This window comes from Schistocerca piceifrons, chromosome 10 (genome assembly GCF_021461385.2).
Source record: "Schistocerca piceifrons isolate TAMUIC-IGC-003096 chromosome 10, iqSchPice1.1, whole genome shotgun sequence".
Classification (NCBI taxonomy): domain Eukaryota; kingdom Metazoa; phylum Arthropoda; class Insecta; order Orthoptera; family Acrididae; genus Schistocerca; species Schistocerca piceifrons.
The window spans coordinates 125,816,014-125,828,986 of record NC_060147.1 but is presented as its reverse complement, the minus strand read 5'-3'; the positions used below and the strand labels follow the sequence as shown (position 1 = coordinate 125,828,986).

Here is a 12,973-nt window from a genome sequence, read left to right as displayed (position 1 = left end):
ACTGGCTGACACTGACGGCGGCGGTGCACAAATGCTGCGCAGCTAGCGCCATTCGACGGCCAACACCGCGGTTCCTGGTGTGTCCGCTGTGCCGTGCGTGTGATCATTGCTTGTACAGCCCTCTCGCAGTGTCCGGAGCAAGTATGGTGGGTCTGACACACCGGTGTCAATGTGTTCTTTTTTCCATTTCCAGGAGTGTATTTTAATGACAATTTTCATTAAGGAATAAATATATTGGGAAGCAGTAGTTCCCTAAACAGGCTTCTGCAAGATGTTCTCGAGTTCGCCGGCCGGAGTGGCCGTGCGGTTCTAGGCGCTACAGTATGGAACCGCGTAACCGCTATGGTCGCAGGTTCGAATCCTGCCTCGGACATGGACGTGTGTGATGTCCTTAGGTTAGTTAGGTCTAAGTAGTTCTAAGTTCTAGGGGACTGATGACCACAGCAGTTAAGTATCATAGTGCTCAGAGCCATTTGAACCATTTTTTCTTGAGTTCACACCACATATAACTCTTACTGCACGTTTTTGTGATCGGAAAACTTTAGCTTGGCTCGATGAATTGCTTCAAAAAATAATCCCATATGACATTATGGAATGAAAGTAAGCATAGTATGCCAGCTTTTTCATTTTTATGTCCCCTATGTCTGACACAATTCGCATTGCAAATAGATATTTGTTAAGACGCTTCAGCAGTTCTGTGGTGTGCTCCTCCCAGTTGAATTTGTTATCTAGCTGTAATCCGAAGAATTTAACACTGTCCACTTCTTCTATCTGCTTGTCATCGTATGTTTGGCATATACTCATGGGACACCCCTTGCTATGTAACACCCCACACTTATCTGGTTTTGGCGTGTGTTCACCCCAGCTAATTGACTAACAGATCAACAGAGAGTGCAAAACTGACGCAATATCGGATAATGCAAAGAAAGTAATAGGGCCCTGTGACTCCTGATTGAACTGTGGTGGCAGTGTTGACATTAATTTATTCAGAATTGATCACTTTTAATTAAAAAGGGGTGCACATTGATGTTATATTCAGCTATTGAACGCCAGATTGCAAATGTTGAACATAAAATTAATGAAGAAAGTGACTTGGGATTTCAACTACTTGATTGAAAACAGATGCAATCGATTAGCAGAAATTTATTTTAACTCCCAACCTTCAATCATCACATTACATGACTCTCTTAACGGTAATAAATTGCCTTTACGTGGAGTAAAGCGCAATAAATCAAAATTAATTCCTACCGACTGACCTAGGCGTGATGCGAAGTGCAAGAAGAATTCCCCAATACACGGTCCATGAAACCCTCGTGGAAACTTTGCCGACGTGATCCAACACATTAATCAGTGGCCGGAGCGGGCGCAATGTCACCGAATACAGCGTGGCGGAGCGGCGTCGTCGTGTGGACATCAGGCGACCTCGTGGTGCTGCAAGGCTGTGCTCTGCTATTCACTCCTAGCTATTTTGCTCAGTACATAGCTGAACCAAAACTTTCTATCTCCAAGTTCAATCGTTCCATTTGCTAAGTCCTAAACTGCAGAGATGCTCACTCTTTCTCAGGCAAGCTGAGTAAAGAACGCCACGTCCGCACTCTAGGCAAGCTGGGAACGGAAGATCACTATGGAGACATCTCCCAGTCCGCTCTTCGCCTCGGTTTCCCCTCCAGCAAAATCACTTACGCCAATTGCAGCACAAGTCGCGTTAATTATGTGTCGATGGCCAGCGCCAACCAATGCCTGCTCTGGGAAGTGAACAAATTCCCACAAAATTTCCCTTTCTCTCAACTTCTGCTATTTAGCTCCTCCCAGGCCACCCATCAAGGTTATCGTCTGCACAAAACACCAATTTTTCCGGAATTCTGACTCCCAGGAGAGCACTTCAAATTCCTCCCGGTGTATTTCATTCTGTCGCTCTTCACCTGATTTACTTCAGACACTGCGGACCGTGAATGCAGCGTGAAGTTGCTATAGTCACGAACACGCATATTTTGGCCTCTGTTGACCACTCCACCTTAGCTTTGTGCAGCTTACTCACATGTTTCACTGAAAACGGGACGACGGACACTTATCAATAGGTGTACAAGTTCTCCGTCTGCTTCCTGGTACACCAGCATGGGGTCAGCCACCAGCTCACTGTCACTCATCTTAAGGCAGCTGGAGGCCGCGCCCCATTACCGCTTTCTCAGAGCTTGAGTCGCCATAAGCTGCCTATTGCCGCTTCCCTTCACCGCTCCCCAGCTGGCCACAGTCAACTCTGAATACTTCCCTGGGATAAACTAGCCTCCAGTAAATGAATGCATTTCCACAAAGTTTTCATGTCGTGTGAATTACTTTAAAACCATCACCCGACATTAATTATTCCAATATTTCCATACTATACCCTCTACAAGATGCATTGTGCCTTGTCAGTTATTTTTGTTCAGCCTTACTGTTCGCTCAACTTGAATTAGGTGATCTTTAATGACTTCAGGTAAGGGGCATAGTTCTTGCCATCTTACAACTAGCTCTGAACTGCATGTGTTGAATAATTGTCACCCTGCGTCAGACCCTTTGATTCTCATGAATGCAGCCTAGTGCGGCTGCAGCCCAAGCTGTGAATAACCACTCGCTCCCCCCACGTGTTGTTGCAGGCAGGAAGCGCCCTCTCTGCAGCAGTGAGGGGCGCAGGACTCCAGCGTCCACTGGGGGCAAGGCTACCTGGCTGCTGCTGTTCCTTCTGCCTCCTGCAGTGGCCGCTGTGGCGCTGGCGGCGTTCCTCTGCGTCAGGAATAGGCGGAGGAAGTCAGCAACTGGTACGTATGACTGTAAAGTAGCTGGGGCCGCATTCGCGCCGCACACCACAAAAACAGAGAATAGTAAACCTGTCTATTATACTGAGGTGACAAAAGTCACGGAATACTTCCTAATATCATGTCGGATCTGCATTTGCATAGCCTAGCTCAGCAACTGTAACAAGGGGAGGTCACAACGTTTGGAATCCTCTGTTATGCCAGTTCTGTCCGGATATTCCCACCCCCCCCCCCCCAAATTCTGTAAGTTCCTCCAGACCCTTGAGCATCATGCACTCCTCCTCGCCTTCCGTATACGCCTCCCGTCCCCCACGCAGATCCTCTATGACCTCATTCCTTTCCCCCATCTGCTCATATTCCTCGAACATGTCCACATACACTACACCTCCCGCCGCCTTGATCCCCCTCACCCCCTGGTTGCTCCTCTCCTCTCCCATCCCTGCCCCCTGCCACGCCTTCACCATTGTGTCCCCCCTACCCTCCATCTCTACACCCTTCATGTCCTTTCCCAAGGTGGCTTTCGTCAACTCCCCCTCCCAGATGATGCCCTCTCTCCTACCATTTATCCCTCCCATCAACTCTGATCTTCACACTCCCCCCTCCTTTCCTCCATCCTTTCCCTGTGCTCCCTCTTCCCCCCTTCCATCCTGTGTTTCTCCCCGCCTAACCTCTCCCTCCCTACCTCCCTCTCCCCCCCCTGGAGTCCTTTTGTATTCCCATCCTCTGCCTGCCCCACTCTCTGTCGCATCTGCCTAGCACCCCCCACCCCTCTTATGGGTCCTCATCCTCCATTGGCTCCTTTCCCCCCTTCGCTTTTCCTCACCTCCCCCCTTTTTTATTTTCTTGTCATCCGTCCAGTTTCCTCCCCACATGCTCTCGGCTGTGGTATGTCGTATTTTCGTGCAGTGTTCCATTGAATGTTTGGTGTTGTTTCGTCTTTTCCCGTGTTGTGAACAGAAACCGTGCTGTCGCTGGGTGTGAATTTTATGTCTTTTGCAAACGGTAACCAGACTGTCGCCATGTTTTTTAATTGTCTGTGTATTATTTTACCTGTCTGCTTCATATGTATTTTATTAGCACCATCATCCCTTTGTTCTACACTCCTGGAAATGGAAAAAAGAACACATTGACACCGGTGTGTCAGACCCACCATACTTGCTCCGGACACTGCGAGAGGGCTGTACAAGCAATGATCACACGCACGGCACAGCGGACACACCAGGAACCGCGGTGTTGGCCGTCGAATGGCGCTAGCTGCGCAGCATTTGTGCACCGCCGCCGTCAGTGTCAGCCAGTTTGCCGTGGCATACGGAGCTCCATCGCAGTCTTTAACACTGGTAGCATGCCGCGACAGCGTGGACGTGAACCGTATGTGCAGTTGACGGACTTTGAGTGAGGGCGTATAGTGGGCATGCGGGAGGCCGGGTGGACGTACCGCCGAATTGCTCAACACGTGGGGCGTGAGGTCTCCACAGTACATCGATGTTGTCGCCAGTGGTCGGCGGAAGGAGCACGTGCCCGTCGACCTGGGACCGGACCGCAGCGACGCACGGATGCACGCCAAGACCGTAGGATCCTACGCAGTGCCGTAGGGGACCGCACCGCCACTTCCCAGCAAATTAGGGACACTGTTGCTCCTGGGGTATCGGCGAGGACCATTCGCAACCGTCTCCATGAAGCTGGGCTACGGTCCCGCACACCGTTAGGCCGTCTTCCGCTCACGCCCCAACATCGTGCAGCCCGCCTCCAGTGGTGTCGCGACAGGCGTGAATGAAGGGACGAATGGAGACGTGTCGTCTTCAGCGATGAGAGTCGCTTCTGCCTTGGTGCCAATGATGGTCGTATGCGTGTTTGGCGCCGTGCAGGTGAGCGCCACAATCAGGACTGCATACGACCGAGGCACACAGGGCCAACACCCGGCATCATGGTGTGGGGAGCGATCTCCTACACTGGCCGTACACCACTGGTGATCGTCGAGGGGACACTGAATAGTGCACGGTACATACAAACCGTCATCGAACCCATCGTTCTACCATTCCTAGACCGGCAAGGGAACTTGCTGTTCCAACAGGACAATGCACGTCCGCATGTATCCCGTGCCACCCAACGTGCTCTAGAAGGTGTAAGTCAACTACCCTGGCCAGCAAGATCTCCGGATCTGTCCCCCATTGAGCATGTTTGGGACTGGATGAAGCGTCGTCTCACGCGGTCTGCACGTCCAGCACGAACGCTGGTCCAACTGAGGCGCCAGGTGGAAATGGCATGGCAAGCCGTTCCACAGGGCTACATCCAGCATCTCTACGATCGTCTCCATGGGAGAATAGCAGCCTGCATTGCTGCGAAAGGTGGATATACACTGTGCTAGTGCCGACATTGTGCATGCTCTGTTGCCTGTGTCTATGTGCCTGTGGTTCTGTCAGTGTGATCATGTGATGTATCTGACCCCAGGAATGTGTCAATAAAGTTTCCCCTTCCTGGGACAATGAATTCACGGTGTTCTTATTTCAATTTCCAGGAGTGTATATTTTAAGTTCCACGATTTTTTCGCCATGTTACCATTTAAGTCCCCGATTTTATCGCCTGTTTTTATTATTTATTATCTTCATCTTCTTAAAACAAAGTCTGTAGGCTGAAGAGCAGCATACTAAGCTGCTGCCAGCCCGTCTCCTTTGGGGGGAATCAAAATTCAATAATGAAAAAAAAGACGTTTGGAACGCGGATATACTGCAAACTTCGTACACTCGTAGTACTCCATTAGGACAACAAAATGTGTAGGCAGTAGCGCGTACTTCTCAAGCGCTATTGAAAAAATCGCATAATAATTTCGTACGTCAAATATAAACCTGTGTGTGGCCATGTTTATCATGAAGCGGTTCTTTGCCGGGACGGTAGCTCAGCTTTCGGTCAGAGGGTTAGCAGCCCTCTTACGACGTCCAGCCCGAGCAGATGCAACGAAGGAAAGCGAACAAAATTAGATTAAAAAAAAAAAAGGCTTGTTCGGTCAGAGGGTTAGCTGTTCTCCGCAATAAAAAAGAACTGAGTTACTGGATCAACGACGAACTGAAACGGGTGTCTTGTGACGTCCCCCCCAAGCAGATACAACAAACGAAAATGAACAATGAGACTTTTTTTAAAAAAAAGAAAGAAAAAGAAAAGAAAAGAATGTTTAGCGATCAAGCCCTGTAATCGCTGGGTCGCTGGGTCGAGTCCCACTCGTCAGTTTTTTTTTTATTTCTAACACAGTCATTTTCTTTACTATTTATATTACAATTGATGTAATGAGAAAAATAAGTGTAATCGAATGAACATCTATTAAATTTACAATGTTATTAGATTTTCACCCAATTTGGGTACATAGATCCTGAGAAATAAATACCCATAACAACCACCTCTGGCCTTAATAACGACCTTGATACGCCTGGGCATTTAGTCAAACAGAGCTTGGATGGCGTGTACAGGTACAGCTGCCCATGCAGCTTCAACACGATACCACAGTTCATCAAGGGTAGTGACTGGTGTATTGTGATGAGCCAGTTGCTCGGCCGCCAATGACCAGACGTTTTCAATTGGTGAGGGATCTGGAGAATGTGCTCGCCAGGGCAGGAGTCGAACATCTTCTGTATCCAGAAAGGCCCGTACAGGTCCTGCAACATGCGGTCGTGCATTATCCTGTTGAAATGTAGGGTTTCGCAGGGATCGAATGAAGGGTAGAGCCACGGGTCGTAACACATTTGAAATGTAACGTCCACTGTTCAAAGTGCCGTCAATGCGAATAAGAGGTGACCGAGATGTGTAACCAATGGCACGCCATACCATCACGCCGAGTGATACGCTGGTATGACGATGACGAATACACGCTTCGAATGTGCGTTCACCGCGATGGCGCCAAACACGGATGCGACCATCGCGATGCTGTTAACAGAACCTGGATTCATCCGAAAAAATTATGTTTTGCAATTCGTGCACCCAGGTTCGTCGTCGAGTACACAATCGCAGGCGCTCCTGTCTGTGACGCAGCGTCAAGGATAACCGCAGCCACGGTCTCTGAGCTGATAGTCCATGCTGTCGCAAGCGTCGTCGAACTGTTCGTGCAGATGGTTGTTGTCTTGCAAACGTCCCCATCTGTTGACTCATGGATCGAGACGTGGCTGCACGATCGGTTACAGCCATGCGGATAAGATGCCTGTCACCTCGACTGCTAGTGATACGAGGTTGTTGGGATCCAGCACGGCGTTCCGTATTACCCTCCTGAACCCACCGATTCCATATTCTGCTAACAGTCATTGGATCTCGACCAACGCGAGCAGCAATGTCGCGATACGATAAACCGCAATCGCGATAAGCTACAATCCGACCTTTATCAAAGTCGGAAACGTGATGGTACGCATTTCTCCTCCTTACACGCGGCATCACAACAACATTTCACCAGGCAACGCCGGTCAACTGCTGTTTGTGTATGAGAAATCGGTTGCAAACTTTCCTCATGTGAGCACGTTGTAGGTGTCGCCACCGGCGCCAACCTTGTGTGAATGCTCTGAAAAGCTAATCATTTGCATATCAGAGCATCTTCTTCCTGTCGATTAATTTTCGCGTCTGTAGCACGCCATCTTCGTGGTGTAGCAATTTTAATGGCCAGTAGTGTAATACTTTTCGTTCCTGAAAGTGTGTATGTTTTTCTTGACGGACTCTGCCCATTTTGTGCTCCAACAGGAGCATTTCTTCACTTGTTCTAGCATTGTCGCGACTTCCTTTGCACCGCTGTGGTGTGTTGTAAACAATTATTTATATCATGTACAGTATGTATAGTACAGTAAGTAAGCTTGTAAGCTCTACCATGAATATTTCCAATGAAAAAGTTATTTTTAAAATTTGCATATTCTTACAAGGGGAGGCCACGACGTTTGGAACGCGGATTTACTGCAAACTTCGTACACTCGTAGTACTCCATGAGGACAACAAAATGCGTAAGTAGTAGCGCGTACTTCTCAAGCGTTACTGAGAAAATCGCAAGATAATTTCGGTCGTCCAGTATATAACTGTGCGTGGCCATTTTAACCATGAAACGGTTGCAGCGGAGTGTGCCTGCACGGTAGCTCAGCGTGTTCGGTCAGAGGGTTAGCTCCCACTGTAATAAAAACACTGAGTAAATCGATCAACAACGAACTTAAACGGATGTCTTATGACGTCCGCCCCGAGCAGATGCAACAAACAAAACCGAACAAAATGAAAAAAAAAAAAAAATGTTGTCGGTGCGGTAGCTCAGCGTGTTCGGTCAGAGCGTTTGCTACCCATTATAATAAAAGAACTGAGCGAACGGATGAACGAACAAATTCCGTGAACAAGATAGAACAATATGTATTAAAAAAATAAAATAAAAATAAGTGGTTGGCGTTCAAGCCGCTGGATCGCTGAATCGAGTTCCGTTCGTCAGTCTTTTTTTCTTTTTCTCAACACCTTTTTTTTAGTATTTATATTACAATTGATATAATGGGGAAAATACGTGTAATCGGATGAAATTTTACTAAATTTATAATGTTATTTGGCAGTCTGCTAATTTTTATTGTCACAAATGATGTAATATTCATAACTATCGACTAGTAAACAACCAAATGCATAAAGTCATACTGAAAGTGAATGCTTGTCCGTGATTTGAGAAATCCCTTATACCTGGAAGGAGCCCGAAACGATTTGTTACCTCCAAGTTTTGACCGGCACAGACGACTTTCGAAAGATGTACAATTAATCGTCGCTTTCGACATTACGAGTACAAGTTGCAGGATGGTATTTTTCGTAAATACATGGAAAACATAAAGTTAAACGGCACCAGCTGCATCGAATAAATGCTGTGTCTCCGCATACGCATGGTCTTTCGACGTTTTATGTGGAAAAACAAACCTTTTTAACATTTTCAAAAACCTCTCTTTCAGACGATAGTTTGGAAACAAACCATGCATAACGCAGTATTTCCCTAAAAATCGGCGCTGATAATTGGTTATGCAGTATCGAGTGTATTTTAATAGCGTCTTCCGAGAAGCAATTTCTCGTTCTCTTTCGATTAAATACGAACAGTTTTGAAGACACGGACAAGCACACATTTTCAGTATCACTGTATGAGTTTGGTCGTTTACTAATCGATAGTTACGGATATTATATTATTTGTGGTAATAAAAATTAGTAGACTGCCAAATAACATTGTAAATTTAATAAAAGTTCATCCGATTACACGTATTTCTCCCATTACATCAATTGTAATATAAATAGTAAAGAAAATGACTGTGCTGAAAATAACAAAAAAAAAACAACTGACGAACGGAACTCGATCCAGCGATCCAGCGGCTTGAACGCCAACCACTTTCTTTTTTTAAAAATACTTTTTGTTCTATCTTGTTCGCTAAATTTGTTCAGGGCGGACATCCGATTACACCCGCTCAATTCGTTCGTTTATCCGTTCGCTCAGTTTCTTTATTAGAAAGGGAAGCTAACGCTGTGATCGAACACGCTGAGCTACCGTGCCATCACCACAAGGCGGCAGCCGCTTCATGATTAAAATGGCCACGCACAAATATACAGGGTGTTACAAAAAGGTACGGCCAAACTTTCAGGAAACATTCCTCACACACAAAGAAAGAAAATATGTTATGTGGGCATGTGTCCGGAAACGCTTACTTTCCATGCTAGAGCTCATTTTATTACTTCTCTTCAAATCACATTAATCATGGAATGTAAACAGACAGCAACAGAACGTACCAGCGTGACTTCAAACACATTGTTACAGGAAATGTTCAAAATGTCCTCCGTTAGCGAGAATACATGCATCCACCCTCCGTCGCATGGAATCCCTGATGCGCTAATGCAGCCCTGGAAAATGGCGTATTGTACCACAGCCGTCCACAATACTTGTAAAGGCAGATGTTCTAGCAGCACAGGTAGAGTATCCCGTATGAAATCATGATAACGTGCTCCATTGAGCGTAGGTGGAAGAACATGGGGCCAATCAAGACATCACCAACAGTGCCTGCCCAAACGTTCACAGAAAATCTGTGTTGATGACGTGATTGCACAATTGCGTGCACACATGTTGATTGTGAAAATTTACAATTTGATCACGTTGGAATGAAGCCTCATCCGTAAAGAGAACATTTGCACAGAAATGAGGATTGACACATTGTTGGATGAACCATTCGCAGAAGTGTACCTGTGGAGGCCAATCAGCTGCTGATAGTGCCTGAACACGCTGAACATGGTACGGAAACAACTGGTTCTCCCGTAGCACTCTCCATACAGTGACGTGGTCAACGTTACCTTGTACAGCAGCAACTTCTCTGACGCTGACATTAGGGTTATCGTCAACTGCACGAAGAATTGCCTCGTCCATTGCAGGTGTCCTCGTCGTTCTAGGTCTTCCCCAGTCGCGAGTCATAGGCTGGAATTTTTCCGTGCTCTCTAAGACGCCGATCAATTGCTTCGAAAGTCTTCCTGTCGGGACACATTCGTTCTGGAAATCTGTCTCGATACAAACGTACCGCGCCATGGCTATTGCCCCGTGCTAATCCATACATCAAATGGGCATCTGCCAACTCCGCATTTGTAAACATTGCACTGACTGCAAAACGACGTTCGTGATGAACGCTAACCTGTTGATGCTACGTACTGATGTGCTTGATGCTAGTACTGTAGAGCAATGAGTCGCATGTCAACACAAGCACCGAAGTCAACATTACCTTCTTTCAATTGGGCCAACTGGCGGTGAATCGAGGAAGCATACTGACGAAACTAACATGAGCTCTAACATGGAAATTAAGCGTTTCCGGCCACATGTCCAGATAACATCTTTATTTTATTTGTGTGTGAGGAATGTTTCCTGAAAGTTTGGCCGTACCTTTTTGTATATTCGACGGCCGAAATTATCTTGCGATTTTCTCAGTAACGCTTGAGAAGTACGCGCTACTGCTTACACATTTTGTTGTCGTAATGGAGTACAACGAGTGTACGGAGTTTGCAGTAAATCCGCGTGGCCTCCCATTGTTAGACACGGGTCAATAAATAGAAGTAAATAATAAACTCGTGTTTTGTTCGCTGTGTTCCAGGAAATGTGCCACCACAAAGGCTGTCGCCCGCAGCTTCTGAGCCAACGTCATCAAAGCATTCCACGTCAGACGAGTATGATGACGTCAGCGGTTACTTCGCAGCGGACACAAAGAAACTAGTCAAACGTGTCAACGAACGACGGGTCCCAAACACTGAAGTCCAACGCGGCCAAATCACCGACGATGCGGACGGTCTGTACGAAGGAGTCTGTGGAGGGCGATGCAGCCCCGTGTACGGTGAAATAGGTGACGACAACTCGTCTAGTCATTACAGTGAGCTGAAACCAAATAACGCAAACACTGGAGCCGGGACGAAAGGAGTAAGTCCCTTCGCCTCCCAAATGGCTGAAAACGAGTTATATGAGGAGCCCAGTGGAAAAGAGTGGTCTCGAGCTTCCGTACAGGTGATCGATAACAACTTGTACATGCCGTACGACAAGCAACCGGAGAGGAATACTTTAACTGAAACGGATCTCGATCAAATGTACGCTAAAGTCGTTAAAAAGGGTAAGAAGGGTTATTCGGCTAAATTAGTCGACAATGACTTCTACGGCCAGCCCAGCAGAAACGAACAGGAGAACACTTTTGGGAAAGTGGTCGAGAGTGCCGTGCCTCTCAGGGCTCTGCGTCAGAAACAGATCGCGCAGGAACCGGAAGGGCATTACGAAGACGTGTCCGACGAGTTCGGACGTGCAGCGGAGCTGCGAGAGATCCGAAAGGACGCGCTCGCTAAACAGGAAGAAGAACGGGATTACGAAGAAATTGGCAATACCCGACCCGAAGTGCTCAGTGAAATAGTCGATAATGATCTGTACAAAGACTCTGGTAGTGGTGTGAACGCTAAGTCTGTTCGCCAGGAGGTGGAGGCGGACTATGCGGAAATTGACAACAGAGCTGGCGGGAGTCCAGGTGAGATAGTTGAGAACAGCCTGTATGCGCAAACAGGCGGTGTTGGCGGAGGGTGCAGTGTGGGAACCGAGATCATTCAGAATGACTTGTACAGCTCGAACGCCACGGATCTGGAGAAAAACCGTTATCTACATACTAAGATAATGAAGAGGAAAGGAAATAAGAAGTCGTGAAACTCAGGAAAGCTTAACTGCTGGCCAAAAAACTGCTGCGTAATGTGTGCCTACTTCAGATAGAGAGAGTGGGAGAGACTGTGTGTGTGTGTTTGTGTGTGTGTGTGTGTGTGTGTGTGTGTGTGTGTGTGTGTGTGTGACAGAGAGAGAGAGAGAGAGAGAGAGAGAGAGAGAGAAAGAAGAGGAGAGAGGACTATATTGATGCAGTTTAGTTAAGGCAGTAACTTGTAATTTGTACCTGTTTGTGCATGTAAATATACGTTGACTGAGTACTACACATTAAACCATTGTTCAATATTCAATACGTTTTATGCCTGTCAAATTTAAAACTTTCTCAGTGTATACGAGGGACGGTCAATAAGTAATGCAACAAATTTTTTTCTTGGCCAGATCCAATTGAAAAAAAATGCAGAATTTTTTGTAGAACATTATGGAATGTCTGCACTTCAGCCCCTATAGTTTCATAAAGTTCGGAAAGGTGGCGGCACTGTATGTAGCCTTCAAAATATCGTCTGCGTTCCAGGCAGTTGTTATTGATTTTATTTTGGTAGAAACCAAGGCATCGCATACATTCATAGGAGCTTGCAGAAGACCTACAGAGGAGCTGCACGGTCACCAACGGTATCTGTTCTTTAGAGAACAGTTACTATCTTCATATATATATTTAAAGGCTACCAGCTATTGACCATCGTCTGTGCGAATGTGCACAGGTTACCCGAGCTCTTACGAAAATTGTCACCTTAGTGTGCGCCAGTAATGAGTGGATGGGCAAATATCTATTAGGTACATTAGGTATGTAGATTGTGGACAGTTGGGAATGTAGGTCTCACGGGAGGCGTGCAAGGGATAATTCCCTGCAGTCGCGCTGTTCATCTGTGTCCTCGGTGGCTCAGATGGATAGAGCGTCTGCCATGTAAGCAGGAGATCCCGGGTTCGACTCCCGGTCGGGGCACAAATTTTCAGCTGTCCTCATTGAGGCAAATCAAATGGTTCAAATGGCTCTGAGCACTAT

The 12,973-nt window shown here is 46.8% G+C and overlaps 1 protein-coding gene and 1 non-coding gene across 2 annotated transcripts in view; both read left to right on the top strand.

Moving 5' to 3' along the window:
* LOC124718927 overlaps positions 1-12,225 on the top strand; it is a 153,949-nt gene extending 141,724 nt beyond the window's left edge. The window contains exons 9-10 of the mRNA XM_047244581.1: positions 2,634-2,795; positions 10,880-12,225. Coding sequence (XP_047100537.1) covers positions 2,634-2,795; positions 10,880-11,961 — 1,244 coding nt within the window. The 3' untranslated portion in view covers positions 11,962-12,225. The remainder of the gene's footprint in view (positions 1-2,633; positions 2,796-10,879) is intronic.
* A 614-nt stretch (positions 12,226-12,839) lies between these two features.
* On the top strand, positions 12,840-12,913 carry Trnat-ugu. Its single transcript has one exon. It is a non-coding gene; the product is annotated as a tRNA-Thr (tRNA).
* Positions 12,914-12,973: the final 60 nt, after the last annotated feature.